Genomic DNA, 18,436 nt, shown 5'->3' on the forward strand with positions numbered 1-18,436 from the left:
AACTTTTTATGTATTTTTCAGTCTGCAATTAAATAATAATATCTCTATTAAGTTCTATGATTTACTTTCACCCAGAATAAATAATAATTGTTTCTACAAATGTAGCTTTTCAGATTTGCCTCTCCAGGCTGTGGCGTGACACTCAGGGCAAATGGGATTAGTAAATCTGTTTTGGGTCCTGGGTGTTGCTTGCAATTACTTGAAAAGCTTGGCTTTCATATGCCAGTTATGCATTGGCTTATGGTGCTAATGTTACTTTTTTGTGCAAGATTTCTTATCAAATCGGGGATGGAATTGCCTCATTAGTGGTTTGGGTAGAATAAAAAATGTGTTGAGAAGTTTATTCTCTGCATGGCAACTTCAGAGGCATGAATTACGTTACCGACTTGTTGGCATTTGTTTAAAAATAGTGATTGTTTCAAAGAATGTTTCTCTTTATATAATAGGGATCTGTCTACCAGAAAACAAATGCCCTGTCTGAGATCAAGAGAGTTAGTAAAGACAACTTCTGGGCCAAGGCTGAGGTATGTTATGCATTTAATTCATACCACTTACTTATAGTTCAAGTGGTTTGTTATTGATGAAGCTGGTCTTGCAGTTCAGACTCCCTCAGTTACACAGAGGGTCCTAATGGAATTACCCTACTATTCCCTGTCAACATTTGTCTTACATGTAATATCAGGTTGAATAGAAGCTGCATAGTGTTTGCAGCTGCTCTTGCCCAGCTGATCTGAATCATCTCATTAACTGAACTGGAAGCAGCATCCCTCCAGGGTCATGGTTATGTGGATTGGCTCCCTTAAGTCAAACTCCATCTTACACTTTTCATGAGTTCCCCATGGGGACTAGCAGTCATATTGCTGCTGAGAGTCTCTAGTAGAACCTCCTGTATGGAAGCACAGCAAGGGCCCAGTTTGAATCAGGACTGAACCACAGGAAGGAGGAGGGTCTCCTGCCTTACAACATGCTGTTTTCTGGAGTTGAAACAGCCCAAGAGAGGCTGGTGTGTGTTATTTGCCCTGTTATCCACCTCTCCCCCGGCGAATAATGTCGTCCCTGGTCTGTTTCAGCTTCTAGAAAAGGCGCTTTTTTTGGTGGGGGAGGGATAGGCAGGAACCCTTTCAGCTCTCACACTGCAGTCTTGCTCTGAATTGAGTCTTTTACATAGGAGTTGCAACTAAGAACTTGCAGCTGTAGTATCACCGCTTATTGGTAAATTGTGTCAAGCATAATGTGTAGTTTGCATAAAGCATAGAATAGCCTGTAATTGATCACCAGCTTGCAGCTGCTAATCAGTCCTTTGAATTTTCAACCTCAATAGATTGCCTTGCCTGCTTTTTGCACTGTGCATTTAAAACTGATCACAGGATTTGTGTTTTAACTGACTGACACTGAAGGAACACAGACACTACGAACTACGTATCAACTCAAATATCACCCCCCCCCCTTTTTACAATAAGCCTTTTTAAAAATAAGAGTTGGGAGATAGTTCTGGTGAGAAAACTATATAAGAGTGTCATGATCATGCACTAAATTAATTTGGATGTATCCGGATTGCTAAATAATTGGCTTATAATTGGAGAGCAGGTCATGGAATTAAAATTGCAGGCGTTCAAATGCTTCTATTATTTGTATTTTGTGACAATTGATACAAAAACGGATAGTAGGAACCTGCACTTTTTATTTAGGAAAAACTCTTGAGCTTTCTTAACTAGGCAATTCATTCCTTTGTCTTGTTTTAAAGAGCTTGCTGTCACTCCTATGAGAGATGGATTGACTAGAAAGAAATGCGGAGTTGTGCATTGTATTGACCTGCATGATTTATTTGGAAGTTCCATTAAATTGCAAGGAGAATTGTGTTGGATGACACAGTAGATTGCCAATATTGATTTGATGTCGTAACTCTGAGGGTGACTGTTTTAATCTGTCTTAAGTGGTGTCATGCACACTCTGTGTACTACTTCTGTAGAGGCAGCTGCTTCTCAATTGGATTTGGTGTGTTTGCTGTTTCAGAAAGATGAGGAGAATCGCCGACTAGAGGAGAAAAGGAAAGCAGAAGAAGAGCGCCAGCGTTTAGAGAAAGAACGGCGAGAACGCGAGTTGCAGGAAGCAGCTTTACGTGAGCGTAGATTTAAGGAGCGAGCCAATGAAATTGATGCCCAGAAGTGAGTAGATTTTCTTGTTGTATGTAAAGCATTAAGCACTAACTGCAATTAATCAGTTATATAAAGAGCTGAGTAAACATGGGTGCTCCACCCTTGGAACTGTGCTTTGAGTAAGAATTGTATACAAATGCCTCAGTAGAAGAAGAAGAGTTGGTTCTTATATGCCGCTTTTCCCTACCCAAAGGAGGCTCAAAGCGGCTTACAGTCACCTTCCCATTCCTCTCCCCACAGCAGACATCCTGTGGGGTGGGTGAGGCTGAGAGAGCCCTGATATTACTGCTCAGTCAAAACAGCTTTCCCAGTGCTGTGGCGAGCCCAAGGTCATCCAGCTGGCTGCATGTGGGGGAGCGCAGAATCGAACCTTGCATGCCAGATTAGAAGTCCGCACTCCTAACCACTACACCAAACTGGCTGTGTGTACAAAGTATTCCTGACACCATGTAAAGTGTGACTGCTTCTGCTTAAAAAAAACAAACCTATTGGTGGGAAGAATTGTATTATGAACCAATACTTGAAATGTCTGGTCAAGTGCATACTGAAATAATCGATGCAGGAGAAACAATTACATGCATGTGAACACAGCCTGAGAATTTCTTCTTATGTGCATTATGTCTTTTCTAATATTTCCACGGCTTCTATCTTCTCACTGCAACAATTCAGCCTCCAAAAAATCTTGAGCCTACAATATTCAGAGCGCATGTGGTGTAGTGGTTAAGAACAGGACTGGAGAACTGGGTTTCATTCCCCACTCCTCCACACGAAGCGTACTGGGTGACCTTGGGCTGGTCCCAGTCCTCTCAGAACTCTCTCAGCCCCACTTAATTCACAAGGTGTCCATTGTGGGAAGAGAAGGGGGAGGCAATAGGAAGCTGTGTTAGGGTAGAGAAAAGCAGGATATAAAAAACAACTCATTTTCTTGTGGCTAGTTTTCCCTTAAGTGTCTCTCACACATTGCCCCCTTCCTTCCACCCAGAAACCAGTGGGAAGCCCAGAAGAATGACCTGTGAAACTGAGCAAACAGAATGAGTTTTTCATTTATTTGCCTGTTTTCTGTTAATTCAATTGTTACAAAACCACAGGAAATGATTGATGCAACAGCCTACACAGTCTCTGACACATAGCACAGTCTCTCAGTGTGTACCTAATGCCTCATTCATCTGGAATATATGTTAACTTCTGCCTCATGTTGGTTGATTTGCACTCTAAACTTTCAAATCTGCTGTGGGCCAGTGCTATTACTTTGAAGTAAGAGCTGAATACTTTCCTTCAAAAGGATTCTGCTTCAGCAGCTGAGCCTGCAGGGTTTGATGGCTGGGGAAATGTTTTACCTTTTCAGGCTCTTTACTTCTTCTCACTTGTCTCCAACAACAGGGGTAGTCAACCTGTGGTCCTCCAGATGTTCATGGACTACAATTCCCATGGGAATTGTAGTCCATGGACATCTGGAGAAACACAGGTTGACTACCCCTGCCCAACAACACTAGGGAGGCAGACAGATGTGCAGACATCTTGTGCTGTCTTTTAGAATGCCTCTGCTTTGTAATGGTTTTATATGTATCTCATCAAGGAGGAACACCATACTCTCAGTTCATTCAGCAAAAGCTTTGTCTGTAACAAATGCATGTTCACCTGCAATCCATTGCTTGCCTATATCTTTATTGTACATGCAAGAAAGATTATTTCTACACTGAATATGTGTCAAAAAAGTGGATGTTGTCTTGCATTCGTATATGAATTAGTTATATCTAGTAAGTACCATATTACTCAAGCCATTTTCATTTGTTCAGCTCTTGAGTTCACCCTCACATGGCTATCCTTCCCCTGTTGCTCTCAGTGATGGTTATCTTGGAACAATCATGGATCCTGTATGCATTAAAAAAGATGTATTTCATTCATTCTTTCTCAGCACAGCCTGTCTTACAGGGTAGGACAAAATGGGAGAACAATGCACCGTGCCCTGATCTCCTTGGAGAAAGGGCAGGTAACAAATGTCCTACAACTTGATAGTTGTACCTCAATAGGAATGTAGGCTTAAGTGCAGTGGAAGGGCGATCAGCAATCCAATTGCAGAAATGCTGCTTGAGTGCAAAGTGCTTATATTTGTATCTAGTTCTTCCAGCTAGGTGGTCAGTGTTGCAAGAGAGACTTGCCCAAAGCCAGCCAATTACATTCATAATTAAATGGTGATTTGAACATGGTTGAATACTGTACATATACGCTAAGCTCTACAGAAATGCATCCTTTTTCTTGGGAGTAGTAGTTCTCTTGATCAATGTTTGGTGCATTTTTTTACTCTCAAAAATTACGGGAGTTAACATGATCTCAGTATTATCATAAACTTTTTTGGTTCTGGTAGTTGATTTCAGGGAACAGAAGGAAAGTGTGTAGGCTCGCCATTTTGCCAGGGGAAAAGCAGATTGATTTGAGCCAGTAGGGGTCCCCAAGCTTTTTGAGCCCCTGGACAACTTTGGAACTCCTAGCGACATGATGGGGTACAGCCACAACATAGCTAACATGACAGGCGGAGCTACACAAAAAATAAGCCCAAACGCAGGGGACAAGAAGAGTAATTTCTAGAAGTATACTCGAAAAAAGTAGAGCTATTATTTTGTACCCCACTTTTTACTACTTGAAGGACTCAAGCAGCTTACAATCGCCTTCCCTTCCTCTCCCCACAACAGACATCCTTTGAGATAAGTGAGGCTGAGAGAGCTCTGAGAGAACTGTGATTGTCCCAAGATTTCCCAGCTGGCTGCATGTGGAGGAGTGGGGAATCAAGCCCAGTTCTCCAGATTAGAGGCCGCTGCTCTTAACCACTACCCTATGCTGGCTCTCAGATCAGTGAGAGAGAATAAAGCAAATACTGTAGTGGCAGCTATCACCAAACTACATTATGTTAATCTGCACATCTGTTCAGATCCCCAGGGGCCAGTCAGAAGCCTTGCTGGGCCAGAGTCCCACCTGGCTTGACCCAGTTTCTAAAACCACTTGGTTGGCACCAGGAAAGATGTTGGTGGGAACCACACGGGGGACTCTTGGCTTAGGGCAAATAATGCTCAGGAACAGAATTGAGCCTTTTGTTATCCTAAATTATGTTTAACCACAGGGTTTTATTTTGTTTTAAATATTTAGGAAATTCCAACAGCAGCAAGAAACTGAGTCAAGGGATAAAGAGAAACAACAATGGGTAAGGCTTGAAACTCACACTTTTCCTATTTGAATCATTTCTTTAAAAGCCTCCTGCACAGAGAGATATTGTATCACCTGCCAGAATGGTATGGTGTCTGCTTCTCCAACTTCTCAATCCATTGGTATCCCAGCAAATCTTCAGTTTCTGCTGTTAGTCATCTGCAAGGCTCAGAAAGGCCCCACTGTGTTTCTAAGAGCATTTGGGAGAGACTGCCTTGGTGACAGAATTGTGTGTTGGCTGTTGGCTTCGGTGGGCTGCTAGGCTGGCAGCAAACGAGCTCTAGCGAAGATTGTGATCATTCTAGTAAAGCCCACTTTTAAATTTCACTGGAGACCTGCGTCTGCTTGACCTTACTGTGAGTGGAATAAGGGAGGTCATCTTATGTTACAGAAGGAACAGGAAGAAGATCACAACAGATCACAGAAAAGTTTCCGAAGGAGTGAGTCTGTGGAGAAAGCTCAGGTACATCAGAGAAGGCTTCCTGGTGATTTTGCTTCATTCTTAATCAGAAGCTAATTCCTTAGCCGTAAATGAAGCCTGTAACTATGGATTTGGTCTTCTTTCCGTTGCTTCTCAGTGCATGCTGGGTCTGACTAAGAGCTATAACACTTCTAACCCAATATTGCCTCCATCTCCAACACTGGATGTTTCTGAAAAAGTTGTAGATAGATACCGATGTAGGTTAACTTTAAAGGTATAACGAAAAGGCTGTACAGTAGACTATGTAGCTACACCATCTATGTAGCTCATCGGTCTGCAAGATGGGAAATCTATCCATATCCTTAAAACCGATTATGGGTTTGGATAGCCTGGTTTATCATGTAGAGATTAATATTTTTCACTCACCTTATTCTTGATCTTAACAACATCCCTAGGCAGTGAATTCCACATTCTGACTGTGTATTGATTTAGGGGATGTGTGTTTTTTTAATAAATTCAGAGGCTGAGATATTAATGCCTCTGCACAAGGAGAAGAAATGAGTCCTTTTTCTGAGCACTCATTATTGTATAAATACATGCTGAATATACAAACTTTCATTACTACTTTGCTATGTTAATATCCCTTTTGGACTTCTGCTCAGTTTTGCAGCAGTTTTCCTTGTAATCTGTAGCCCTTTCACAATATCATGGCCAGAAAAAAAGCCAAAGTCCTTCATTATACTCTTTGGCTTTGTAATTTCTGAAACTTCCATTGACCATTTTATGGTGCTATAATATTGAACATTGGCCTTCACCAAATTTCTGTAAAATGAAATTTTGGTCTTTTAACTGAGCTGCTTTACCTACTGTATACAGCTCCCCTCCCTGCTCCCAGGGCTTAAATATCATAAATAACAAAATGTCTGTGTAATGATTTCAACTTTGTCTACAATCTGTAATTCAGTAATTAACCAAATCATGAGCCTCTTGTGGCGCAGAGTGGTAAGGCAGCAGACATGCAGTCTGAAAGCTCTGCCCATGAGGCTGGGAGTTCAATCCCAGCAGCCGGCTCAAGGTTGACTCAGCCTTCCATCCTTCCGAGGTTGGTAAAATGAGTACCCAGCTTGCTGGGGGGTAAACGGTAATGACTGGGGAAGACACTGGCAAACCACCCCGTATTGAGTCTGCCATGAAAACGCTAGAGGGTGTCACCCCAAGGGTCAGACATGACTCGGTGCTTGCACAGGGGATAACTTTACCTTTACCTTTACCTTTAATTAACCAAATGACAAGAATGGCTTGTCATTGGCTTTAGTGTCCATTAGCCCCCAAATCCTGAATTGTCCTTTTGAAGTGGCCTTCAGTCACAGGACTCATAAACTTTATCTACTGAACTCCCTTAGTGTGTGCTGCCTAAACAGCTCTTCAGCTGCTATGACTTGAGGTTGGATTTTTTGGGGGCAGTCTTGGTTGATATCTTTGCATGTACCTTTTTTTCATCTTTTGTGAAGACAACTTGCTTGATTGGATGTGGGACTTCTGATAATTTATTATGCACTCTTTCCTATGTTGTCGTGAGTCTTCAGAGGGGCATGAGCAACCTCTTAACAAAATACTCTCTGTCTAAGGCTTCGTGTACTTTGAGTTTCTTATCTGTGCACAATCCACACTTTCATTAGTAAATGAAAGTGTGGATTTCTGTTTCTAAATTATTGGGAGCTAGCATAGTTTTTTCTGCATGATCACTGGTGGAGTTTAATTTTGAGTAGGAAAACCCAAGTTGTTTGTTCATTAATCCTTAAACCCTCAGAATAGACAAGGGTTGTATGTGAGAGTGTGGTAAAAATACATACCAACACACCTTTGATTTCTCATAAATGTAGCCTTCCCAAAAGCAAGACAATTCATGCAACTTCTGCAATTCCAGGATAGGTGGATGCTACAGGCAGGCCATTAATTTCAGTGCATAGAAACTTATTCTTGCTCTGGAGCAGGGGTAGTCAAACTGTGGCCCTCCAGATGTCCATGGACTACAATTCCCAGGAGCCCCTGCCAGCAAACGCTGGCAGGGGCTCCTGGGAATTGTAGTCCATGGACATTTGGAGGGCTGCAGTTTGACTACCCCTGCTCTGGAGTGACCAACTAGCTGAGAAAAGACATAAGACAGATTGACTCAATAAAGGAAGCCATGGCCTTCAGCTTGCAAGACCTGAGCAAGACATTTTAGAGGTCATTAATTCATTGGGTCACCATGGAAATGATCTAACGGCACGTACCTCACAACTGTTTCACTTAAATCAATAAAGTCCTTATTTCGGCGTGTTTTGTTTGTGTAAGAACATTTCTAACATGTTCTTCTGTGTTTGATATTTCCCCCCAGTGAATGGGTTGATGCTGATCCATGTGAGTCTTTAGCTATTAGCAGCCCAAACCAGTACTTTTCCCTACCTTTGAAAGTCATGTAGCAGTATTGGAAGCTATCGCTAGAGAATTCCCCCTTCTCACCCCAACCTCAAGATGATGATTTGTTATCCGGATTCATTATGTCTTCCCCTCCTCACAGGAAGCAGCATCACTGATAGCACAAAGGTCAGTGAATCCCCGGGAAATCTTCAAGCAAAGAGAGCGTTCCATGTCCACGGAAGCAGCAGCCGTCAATTCTCAGCCAGGTATCTAAGACTGGAACGTAAATGCTTGGGAGTGCATTGCTTTCAAGGGATAATACTTTCCAGTAGGCCGTATTATACAAATTACTCTTGTGGCTCCATGTAGAAACACCAACGTCCTTGTGAATTTGTTCAAAATGCTTTGCGTGGGTAAAGGAGGCTTGGGTACAGGTTCATGGTGCAACAAGGGTGTTGTTTTTACATGGAGTCATGAGAGCACCTCTCATATAATATGCGATCACTCTTACAACTCTGACTCCTTTCTGAGATATTTTGAATGAAGAGGCCTTTAGGGATTGGTAGACACGAAGGAAGGGTTTCGGGGGTAGTCAAACTGCGGCCCTCCAGATGTCCATGGACTACAATTCCCATGAGCCCCTGCCAGCGAACACCGCAGTTTGACTACCCCTGTAACTAGTTTGTCCAAAGCCCATTGTGAAGAGTAGTAAAAAATAGTATCTCTAACACAATTTAATGTATTTTGTATTGACTTGCCTCCTTTCTTAGGCAAGTTACGGAGTCCTTTTCTGCAGCAGAACAGTCAAGCAGAAACTCCCGTGTCCCCTGTCCGTCCTGATGTGCAAGATGTTCACCCCCCTCCTGTTGTTCATTCGTCTGTTCATGACACACCTCCAGTCTCTCCTGTTCCTGAACCTGGTAAAACTATTACGAGACCTTATTTCTGTTACTTGCTAACCATAGGGCTTTTAATTTTTTTAAAGTTCAAAGTGTTCTTGGAGTAGCCTGTGGTCCTTTGAGCCTTTTATTGATGTCCTAGCCATAGAGAGGGAACCATCCTTGTCCCAAAGGCCATAACCAACAACATTAAGTAGAATTCTTGCACTACTTTAATTCTGTAGTGCTTTTAGCATCAGAATAATTTCTAAAATCATTTTTCCCTGTTACTGAATAGTTGTGGTTTAACTGCATGAGTTCCAAGGTTTCTATTGCTGTAGCCTGTCATGAGACGTTTAAGTACAGTTAAGTACAACTGACGAAGAGTGCTTGCACTCGAAAGCTCACGTCCTGAATACATCTTGGTTGGTCTTAAAGGTGCTACTGGACTCTGATTTTATTGTGCTACTTCAGACCAACACGGCTACCTATTTGAATCTGCCCATTTGCAGTACCTCTAGGGAGGACTCTTACTCAAAGATGCTTAATTTCCAGCTCATAGTACTGCAGCATAAGTTATTCTGTATTCGTTTTGTTCATGGGCACTATGAACTACTTCTCCTGCAGCCTTACATGTCAGCCATACATAGGGACTGACACCTCTCCCCCCCCTTCTAAATTACATTCCTTCTCCCTGTTTCTGGTGATATTCTATCCAGCTATTGCCCAGATGTGTTGCATGACTCCTACCATCAGTTATTGCTTCTGATCATAGAAACTAAAGGTGTTGTTACATTACCAATTTTTGTATTTTGCTATGTAGAAACACTAATTCAGTGCAGGCTGTTCCTTGCCTCTTATGTATCTGGTTAACATTGTTGTTCCTTGTCTGAAAAGTGTGACAGTTTCATGGGGGTCTTTAAAATTTTTGTTTCACTTTTGTCCGTGTTGTGAGGTATTCTTTGTTTTTATGTGGTGTTCAGTATGTGTCCTAGACTGTTCAGAAATCTGTCTCTTAGTGTGCAGGGAAAAATGACACTTTTACATTTGGGATTTGTTGTTCTTATTAGTATTATCTGATTATGTGGAGGCTGTTTCAAGGAAAGGCAGAGATTTGCCTGTCTTGGGTAACAAGCAGGGGAAACAGGAAAGCAAGTAAAGGGCTGCTTTCCCCGGGCAAGAAATGGATTTAACTTCTTTACTGACTGAGCTGAACTGTCAGTGCTTATGACCATATGCTGAGCAAAAAGAAGAATTCCACAAATAAGTGGAGCCTTGATGGATGATTCTTGACTTTCAATCATTGTTTTCACTGGAGTAATGCTGGAGTCTGTTGCCTATTTGATGACGATGTATTTTTCCTTTAGTCTGCGTTGAAAACAAAAGTCCTGAAGCAGTTTACAACAATAAAAGACTAAAACTGCACTTCTGATCTGACAAGAGCAGCTTTATAGAACTACTTTTGACTGTGGCTCAATGAAATGGGCCTCGTTTTCCCCACCTGAATGGACCCAGGGCTTCATTGCAAGATTCAGCATGCCGTTGTAGATTCCTGTTTTGGGGGCTAGATCAGTAGCAAAACAAATCAGATTCCCCTTAAATATATACATTTTTGTGCTTAACTGAATCATATTTATCTATAATAGCTTATGGCTGTTAAGTAGTATGCGATACCTTTCACAGGGGTTGTGGTTTGGTGGTTGAACACCAAAGGTTCAGACTGTGTAATTTCTAGTGAATGTATTTCAGGATCTCCTTGTGCATGAAACTCTGGACAACTGTAGCTCATTGGAAGGTGGGCTTATGGCATGACTTTGTATAAAGACAGCTTTGTGTAGATTTAGAAGACAATTATCTTCTTCATATGCTCATAATATATGGGAATTTCTGAGATCTGTACGTGATCATCTTGTCAAACGGTAACAAATGGGCAGGAAAAACTTGCTGCACAAGTTGTGTTGATAAAAGACAGCAGAGGTGGAGCTAAGGCAAGCACAGACAGAACTGTTGGGTGAAATGTCACATCTAGCCTTGCCTAACAGAGAAGCCAAGAGACTTCTTAGGGCTATACAAGCATGTCCAAAGGAATTTAACAAACCTGTTTAGGCATAATAGGCAGAACATCTCCTTTGCCTGCAGAAGGTGGCTGATTCAATCCTCTGTAATTGATAGGATCAGGTAGTAGGTAATGTGAAAGACTTCAGTCCTGGTGAGCCACTGCCAAATAGATTAGACCAGGGATAGTCAAACTGCGGCCCTCCAGATGTCAATGGACTACAATTCCCATGAGCCCCTGCCAGCATGGCAGGGGCTCATGGGAATTGTAGTCCATTGACATCTGGAGGGCCTCAGTTTGACTACCCCTGGATTAGACTATACCGATCTCGATACCATAGTGATCTGACTTACTGTAGGGCAGCTTGTATGATCATCCTTTGTAGACATAAAGTTGAGGTTCCGTCATACCGCTGTTTATAGAACTCAGCCAGGGTTTTGTGATGACCCTGGAAGGGTTTCCCAAAAGGGTGGGAGTTAATTAATTTTTAATATATTTTTAAAATGTGTTATTTACCAGGTGATACAACCATATATGGTCATGTCTACCTGTTCCCCCCCCCCAGCCTCCCATATTGGCCAATGATAGACCTAGAGGGGGTGGGAAAGGAAGCGCCCCCGGTGGACATGTAGACAGCTATGTTTCCCATCCATATTCCACATAATTGTTCCACTTTGAGGTTTCTTGAAGCCTGAAGAATATTTCAGGGGTTTGTCAACAGTAAAAAAGTAGAGAAAGGCTGCCCTATACTGTGACCACATTTTTTTTCTTGCCGGCTGTCTTTGAGTACAGTACAGAATGCCTCCAGCTCCCTTGGGACACGATCAAAATGGTTCAGAAGAGCATCCAGCACATAGGACTGGCTCGAGGAAATCAGTAACAGACATGATAAATAGAATTACAAGTACATGTTCTGCTTCTTCCAGGGGATTCAATCAGGCAGGACAATTACAAATCGGGCCCACCTGCCTTCCAGCCAGAGACGGAACAAGATGCTGTGTATGAAGAGCCCCCGAATGAACGAGTTATCTATGACGAGACCCCTCAGGTTAGTTTTCTTATAGAAGAAGAGAAGAAGAAGAAGAGTTGGTTCTTATATGCCGCTTTTCCCTACCCAAAGGAGGCTCAAAGCGGCTTACAATGGCTGTTCCTTTCCTCTCCCCACAACAGACACCCTGTGAGGGAGGTGAGGCTGAGAGAGCCCTGATATTCCTGCTCAGTCAGAATAACTTTATCAGTGCCGTGGCGAGCCCAAGGTCACCCAGCTGGTTGCATGTGGGGGAGTGCAGAATCGAACCTGGCATGCCAGATTAGAAGTCCGCACTCCTAACCACTACACCAAACTGGCTCTTATATATAACTTTGGCTGCCTGATACCCACTGTGAGTGTTTCTGTCACAAGACTCTTAAGAAGTTTTACAAAATCCAGACTTTAAGAGATGAAAACCTTGATTTGAAGCATTACATTTTGGTCAAAAATGGTTCAGCATTGCAGCTGGGTGTCATGGTTAAGAGTGGCAGGCTCTAATCTAGAGTACCGGGTTTCATTCCCCACTCTTCCATATGTAGTCTTCTGGGCGATGTTGGGCCAGTCACCATTCTCTCAGAGCTCTCTCAGCCCCACCTACCTCACAGGGTCTCTGTTGTGGGGAGAGGAAAGGGAAGGCGATTGTAAGCTGCTTTGAGACTCCCATTGGGTAGTAAAAAGTGGGGGTACAAAAAACATGGGCTTAGGATTGTTTTTGGATGTAGCCAGAGATTTTGTTTATGATATAAACACTCTTATAAACCAAACAGTAGGGAAATTCTTTGCTGTGTTAACAGCGACAGATCTTGTGTATATTTTTCTCTCTGAAAAGGGCTTGGAATCTTTTCTGCACAGTAGCACATAACATAAACCATTTGACTGCAGTGTTGTTACTGCAAAGTAGCAATATGAGTTCTTCCTCCACTTTAAAAGGCGTTTGAGAAAATGATTAGGAGAAAAAGGAGAGGACTGAACTACCGGGCAATAGCTTTTTCTTCCTTTTTTAAAAGGAAGCACCCCCGTTCATTCCTCAAGTTAATATAGGAAGGTGGGAGGTAGCGGTTGAATGAGCAGGAAGGTCAGAGGAAGCAAGTTATGAAGGCCCATGGGAAGCAGAGAGAGAGAACAAAAACTTTGGCATTTCCTACCAATAGAATCTTAGCTTACAGCTGTAATTGTTATGCCTTACTTTATGCTGTTAATTGTTCTTCTATTCCCATAGCTCTCTTTTTCATTATAATGACTGAGGTATTGGATTTAACTAAAGTAGTAATTTCATTGCGTGTAAAATGGCATAGATGTAAGTGTGTATGTTATAGTTGATTAGACTTTAGCTGCAAGATGTTTAAGGTTTCATATTTGCTGTTAGTGTAGGTGAAGGAAAAGCTTGTGTCATTGTGGCCAGCGATAGCTATGAGTACTCCAGACATGCTGTACTTCATTATGTGAAACTCTTTAGGAACAAGCCGAGGATGTTAATTACGACTATGCTGAGAACTACCAGCAGAACCTTAACCTGGAAGGAAAAGGTTTATGTGCTCGAGCTCTGTATGACTATCAAGCGGGTATGTGGCTCATGGATTGTTTTACCTCTACGAACAGTTGCTGCTTTCCTTGTTGTGAACAGAACAGAGATTTTAATGTTGTGTTCTGGAATCTTCAGGAATCTGAGATTGTACAGGCCAGTCTGAGAATGTACAGGCCAACTTGCAAGCATGGTAAATGTATACTGTTAGTATCTGGTTAGATTTTTACAAGCCACGTTTATTGGAATTGCTCTGCTCCCCATCAACAGAACGAGTGAGCGTCTGAGACATACACAGTTAGCTGTTCTGCCCAGATTACTGTCTGATTACACTAGTACAGACCATTTTTGGATCTGCTTAATGTCTGCATGGCAGGCTAATTGAGAAGAGCAAAGTTGGATAATGCACTTTCTATATACTTTAGAAGTAAGTTATCCTGTTCTGCATAGCTGCAAAAGCACATTGAAAGTACATTATCCTAGGTATGCAGAATGGGCCTAGGTCTAGTTCAGAAAACTGATGCTTACTTTACGGATATACATGTTGGGTGGACTGCATAGTCTGAACTAAACCCATGTTGAGATTTTATGTGAAGACCCTACATCTAGTCCTGATGACCCTACAGCTAGATTTGCTATCAGTAACTCTTCTGAGGAGCTGGGTTGAGCTTCCTGCAAAAATGCAGCTCAATTACCTTTGTCTCATATAGAAAAACATGTGAAAGCCCATCTTTTAATATCTTCTTCAGGGTATAGATCAGGGGTAGTCAAACTGTGGCCCTCCAGATGTCCATGGACTACAATTCCCATGAGCCCCTGCCAGCATTTGGGAATTATAGTCCATGGACATCTGGAGGGCCACAGTTTGACTACCCCTGGTATAGAAACTCTATTCCAGATTTATAGGCTATGGTTTTAGTTTTTTAGCTGTGTCATCATATTGTGCTGTTTGGATGAGTAGCCACCTTGAATGTGGGGCTAGAAGAGGCTGCACACTTTTTAAAAATCTGTTTCTTGCATCTGACTGTTCCCACCTTTCAGCTGACGACACAGAGATCTCCTTTGACCCTGAGAACATTATCACCAGCATTGAAATGATAGATGAGGGCTGGTGGCGTGGTTATGGTCCAGACGGACACTTCGGGATGTTTCCTGCCAATTACGTGGAGCTCATCGAATAGCCAGCCACCTTGCTCCAGAGGAAGAATGCAAGCAATACCTGGAAAGAAGAGCTCCATCCAACCTGATTCTTCAAGGTGAAATTGTATGGCTTACAAGAGTGAAGTGCCATTGCTCTGCTCCCTTGTTGCTGGAGCAGCATCCACAGCTGCCTGGTGAAGCAGAACTCTTCCTTTGCCTCCTTTTTGTTTTCCGTAACTGGTATTTACAGTCGAAGATAGGAATCAATCTGGGCAGTGAATTAAACTTCAGGGTTTTTTTGAGAGGTGGGGAATCGTTTGAGGATAAAGACACTAGCCAAAAAAACAACAAAAATTATCTCCAGACATACTCTCTGACCATCACTAAGGGTATCTAGAAGATAAGAAAGGAAACATCGGAGCTTGTAGTACAAACTGCTTCCTTATACTGTGTGTTGCATCTTCCAAGGTAGCACAGGGAAGATCTTGAAAAATGCCTATGTGACTTAGTAGCCTGTTTGTAATTGATCACTGAGCTTAGGTTTACAATTTACAACCTGGCTATTCCAGATCACTTATTTTAATTGATTGCAAGTTTTTGTCGCTTTCGAAAGACGCAATCCAGGGCAAGCTCCGTGGAAATGAATGAATTGTATGACAGCTTTGCAGGGTTCTTGTGCAGTTCTCTTCCATTTCGACAGAATAATCAGTCCACAAAAAAAAGATTGCACCCTTAGACTTCTCTACAACTCACATGTGGACAGTTTGTCTGGCTTTAAATTTTTTCCTGTGTTTGTGGAAGTTCTCTCCTTTTGATTTCAAGGAAGAACCTCACAATGTAGTTCCTTCAGTTATGACAATGGGTATAAATGCCATCAGTGCCGGCAATAACTTAATGCCCCAAAAGCTGGATTAGCTTTGAACTGTGGTATACACTGATCTAACTATAATACTGTATGTGAGTGAATGTGTGTGCATGGAGTGTGTTGAGTGATTCGGTTAATATAGGAGGACCTTGATTTCTGAATGATGTTTTCTTGGTCTCATAGCATTGAGATAGGGTTTGGATAATAACCTGCCCATTCCAATAATTAACTAAATTGAATATAAATAAACTTCTGGTAGCCAAGCACAGTTTGTGTGTACCCTTTGCAGCACTCCCATTTGACGTCTATTAATTATATTAACTTAGTAAAGGCATTTGTGGTGCTCGCGTGGACTCAAATACTATATTTTAAATAGGTTCAGTCAGATTTTTCAACTAATACCTCTTCTTTATAGTGAGCTTGCCAGAGGTGTTGTTTGCAGTTTTAAATCAGCTAATTCTTTTTTTTACATTCCTTTTTTTGTCTCCCTGAAGGCAGCTTGGATGAGATTCTCAAGAAACTTTCAAAACCTTTCCTATGTGGAGACTTGGCTTAGGGTATGGGTTTTTAACAAAGGAGAATCTTGCAATTTGTTTGAGTGGCCAAATAAATGGTCTTGCCAGGTTGAATTACATTCTTCCTTGCCTTATGCATAATGTGATGATTATGGAAATAAAAGCTCCTACAACAGCTCTTCGATAACCTCATCCAACTAGCTTCCCTTTAATGGCAAATAAGATGTTGTTTGTATAACATAGCAATGCATTTTCAGAAATTGACTGTTTCGTCACCATACATTCCTTCTTTCTTTCCCAATCTGAGAAGCTGAATCTAAAGTATTTGTCCTGTTCCTAAATCTGATTGCTGTGCTTTCCTCTGTTCCAGCTGCACTGATCTCCAGATGTACTGTGAATCTTTCAAAAGCACTTTCCTTGCTAACCCACAATATGATTAAAAATCAATATGGGGCCTCCCTCCTCCGTGAATGGATTTTTATCGTGTGTGGTGTGTCTTGTGATTTAAATTCCATCTTTCCTTTCAGGAACAATAAAAAGAGTTTCTGCTCAGAGGCAGCCGTAGCTGGTGAGCAGCCGCTTCATAGGGATTCTTGAGTGTTCATGTTTATTAGACTTGTCAGCGATCATGCAGACTCACTGTTGTTTACTCCATCTCCAGTTTTTGTTCAAACCTTCATTTTGTCAGCCTTCTTCAATGCACAGAAGATTGGGGTGGGAAAAAGCTTGTATCAGGAAGATCTGAATAATTAAAGAAAAAAAATAAAGTGATTAAAGTAACTCCTGTGAATTATCTTTGTATTTCACTGGTTCTTGAAAATGTTTGCAGACAAAAGAAAAATTATTTTTATAGGAGCTATGCACTTGTTTCTGATCATTTAAGTCTCCCTCTCTGCCTATAACTGCCCTTTTTTCCCTAGAGTCTGTTCTTGAATTCTATTAGACTGAAACCATGGTCTTGTTAGTGATTCATTTCTACGTGTGAATAGGATCTTTGTGTCATATAACTTTGAAACAATGACTTGTACCATGTCTAAGTACAGGATTCACTCTGTGGTTCTGATATACTCCAAAAGCATATTTTGACAAAATAAGTTTGTAAGTTGTCTTGTGAATGGGCTTTCCTTGCATTCAGTTTACAGGCCACCATGCAAATGGCATCTGTTGCAAACCGAATGACCTCACAGAGTCCTTAGAAATTCTTCATCATCAGTTACTGACTACTCCGGGATTCTCCCATTCTCTACCCCAATAGCTAAAGTACTTCTGTGGAAGAAACTGGTCTGCCTGGCCCTTTGCTGATGTCAGATTACAGACTAGTAACTCAGATGTGTGTGTGTGGGGGGGTGGCGGCAGCTGTGATGCAGCGTCTAGTTAACCGGGCCAGGCAGACATGGCGGGGACATGGAGGGAGACAGAGATAGATAATCAGATTGCAGGCTGGACCTCAATTTCATTTCCTTATACCCTGTTCCTTTTGCTTGTCTCCCCCGGGGCCCTTTACTACCAGCAGAGAAGCCATTAGCTAAACGCTTGACCAGGCATGGGCTATGGCCATCTTCACGTGATCTTTTCTTCTGCTTGCTTCTAATGGATGTGTGACGTTATTAGACAGACAAGCAACCTATGCCTGTTCCAAGATATTTGGATAGTTAAGCTCAGAGGCGAGCATGCATCCTACTGCATTTATCAGTCTGCAAACTATTGTTGCTTTCCTCGCTCTTTTCTCCTTAGTATGCATTTATTCTATTTGGTCCTTTAAATAGAGCCTTAGCATTCATGGTAGCATGGGGAAACTACTAAACATTCCTGTTGAAAATGAGGTAAGCAGGACTTGCAGGAATTACTTTACTTAACAGGAAGATGGAAGGTAATGGAGTATTGTGATCCAGTGTGGGTGCTGGCATATTATTTATTATATTTATATACCGCCCTCCCCAGAGGCTCATATGTATGGTTGAGGGGGTGCAGAGTCATTTCCTCTTGTCTTGCCTTTGGGACTTTGTTCTCCCTTCTCCTCCATATGTTAGTAAATAACAGTATAGTGCAGAGACAAATTTGCTGTCATTGCTGCCAAAATTTTGCTGTATGCTTGTATTATTTTGCCCACAAATTCCATACACACAAAACGGGAATCAGGGCGCTAGGTTTCCTGACAAGCTAGTTGTTTAATGTGCAGGGAGTTTTATGTTTAATCATGTAAGCCTTAACAGCAGTCTGAAATGGTAACAGCCCTAGACAAAAGTTTATCA

General features: G+C 41.9%; 1 protein-coding gene across 5 annotated transcripts in view; it reads left to right on the plus strand.

The window, feature by feature from the left end:
* Positions 1-16,964, plus strand: part of DBNL (drebrin like) — a 29,205-nt gene extending 12,241 nt beyond the window's left edge. For 2 of the 5 annotated variants that reach the window (XM_077304849.1, XM_077304853.1), the window contains exons 6-14: positions 447-524; positions 2,014-2,165; positions 5,298-5,352; positions 5,746-5,817; positions 8,339-8,444; positions 8,949-9,098; positions 12,039-12,160; positions 13,599-13,704; positions 14,706-16,964. In XM_077304849.1, coding sequence (XP_077160964.1) covers positions 447-524; positions 2,014-2,165; positions 5,298-5,352; positions 5,746-5,817; positions 8,339-8,444; positions 8,949-9,098; positions 12,039-12,160; positions 13,599-13,704; positions 14,706-14,845 — 981 coding nt within the window. In that variant the 3' untranslated portion in view covers positions 14,846-16,964. The remainder of the gene's footprint in view (positions 1-446; positions 525-2,013; positions 2,166-5,297; positions 5,353-5,745; positions 5,818-8,338; positions 8,445-8,948; positions 9,099-12,038; positions 12,161-13,598; positions 13,705-14,705) is intronic. The other 3 variants (XM_077304852.1, XM_077304851.1, XM_077304854.1) reach the window with 3 other exon arrangements.
* Positions 16,965-18,436: the final 1,472 nt, after the last annotated feature.

The sequence above is a fragment of the Paroedura picta genome, chromosome 12 (assembly GCF_049243985.1).
Source record: "Paroedura picta isolate Pp20150507F chromosome 12, Ppicta_v3.0, whole genome shotgun sequence".
In the NCBI taxonomy this organism is placed as follows: Eukaryota; Metazoa; Chordata; class Lepidosauria; order Squamata; family Gekkonidae; genus Paroedura; species Paroedura picta.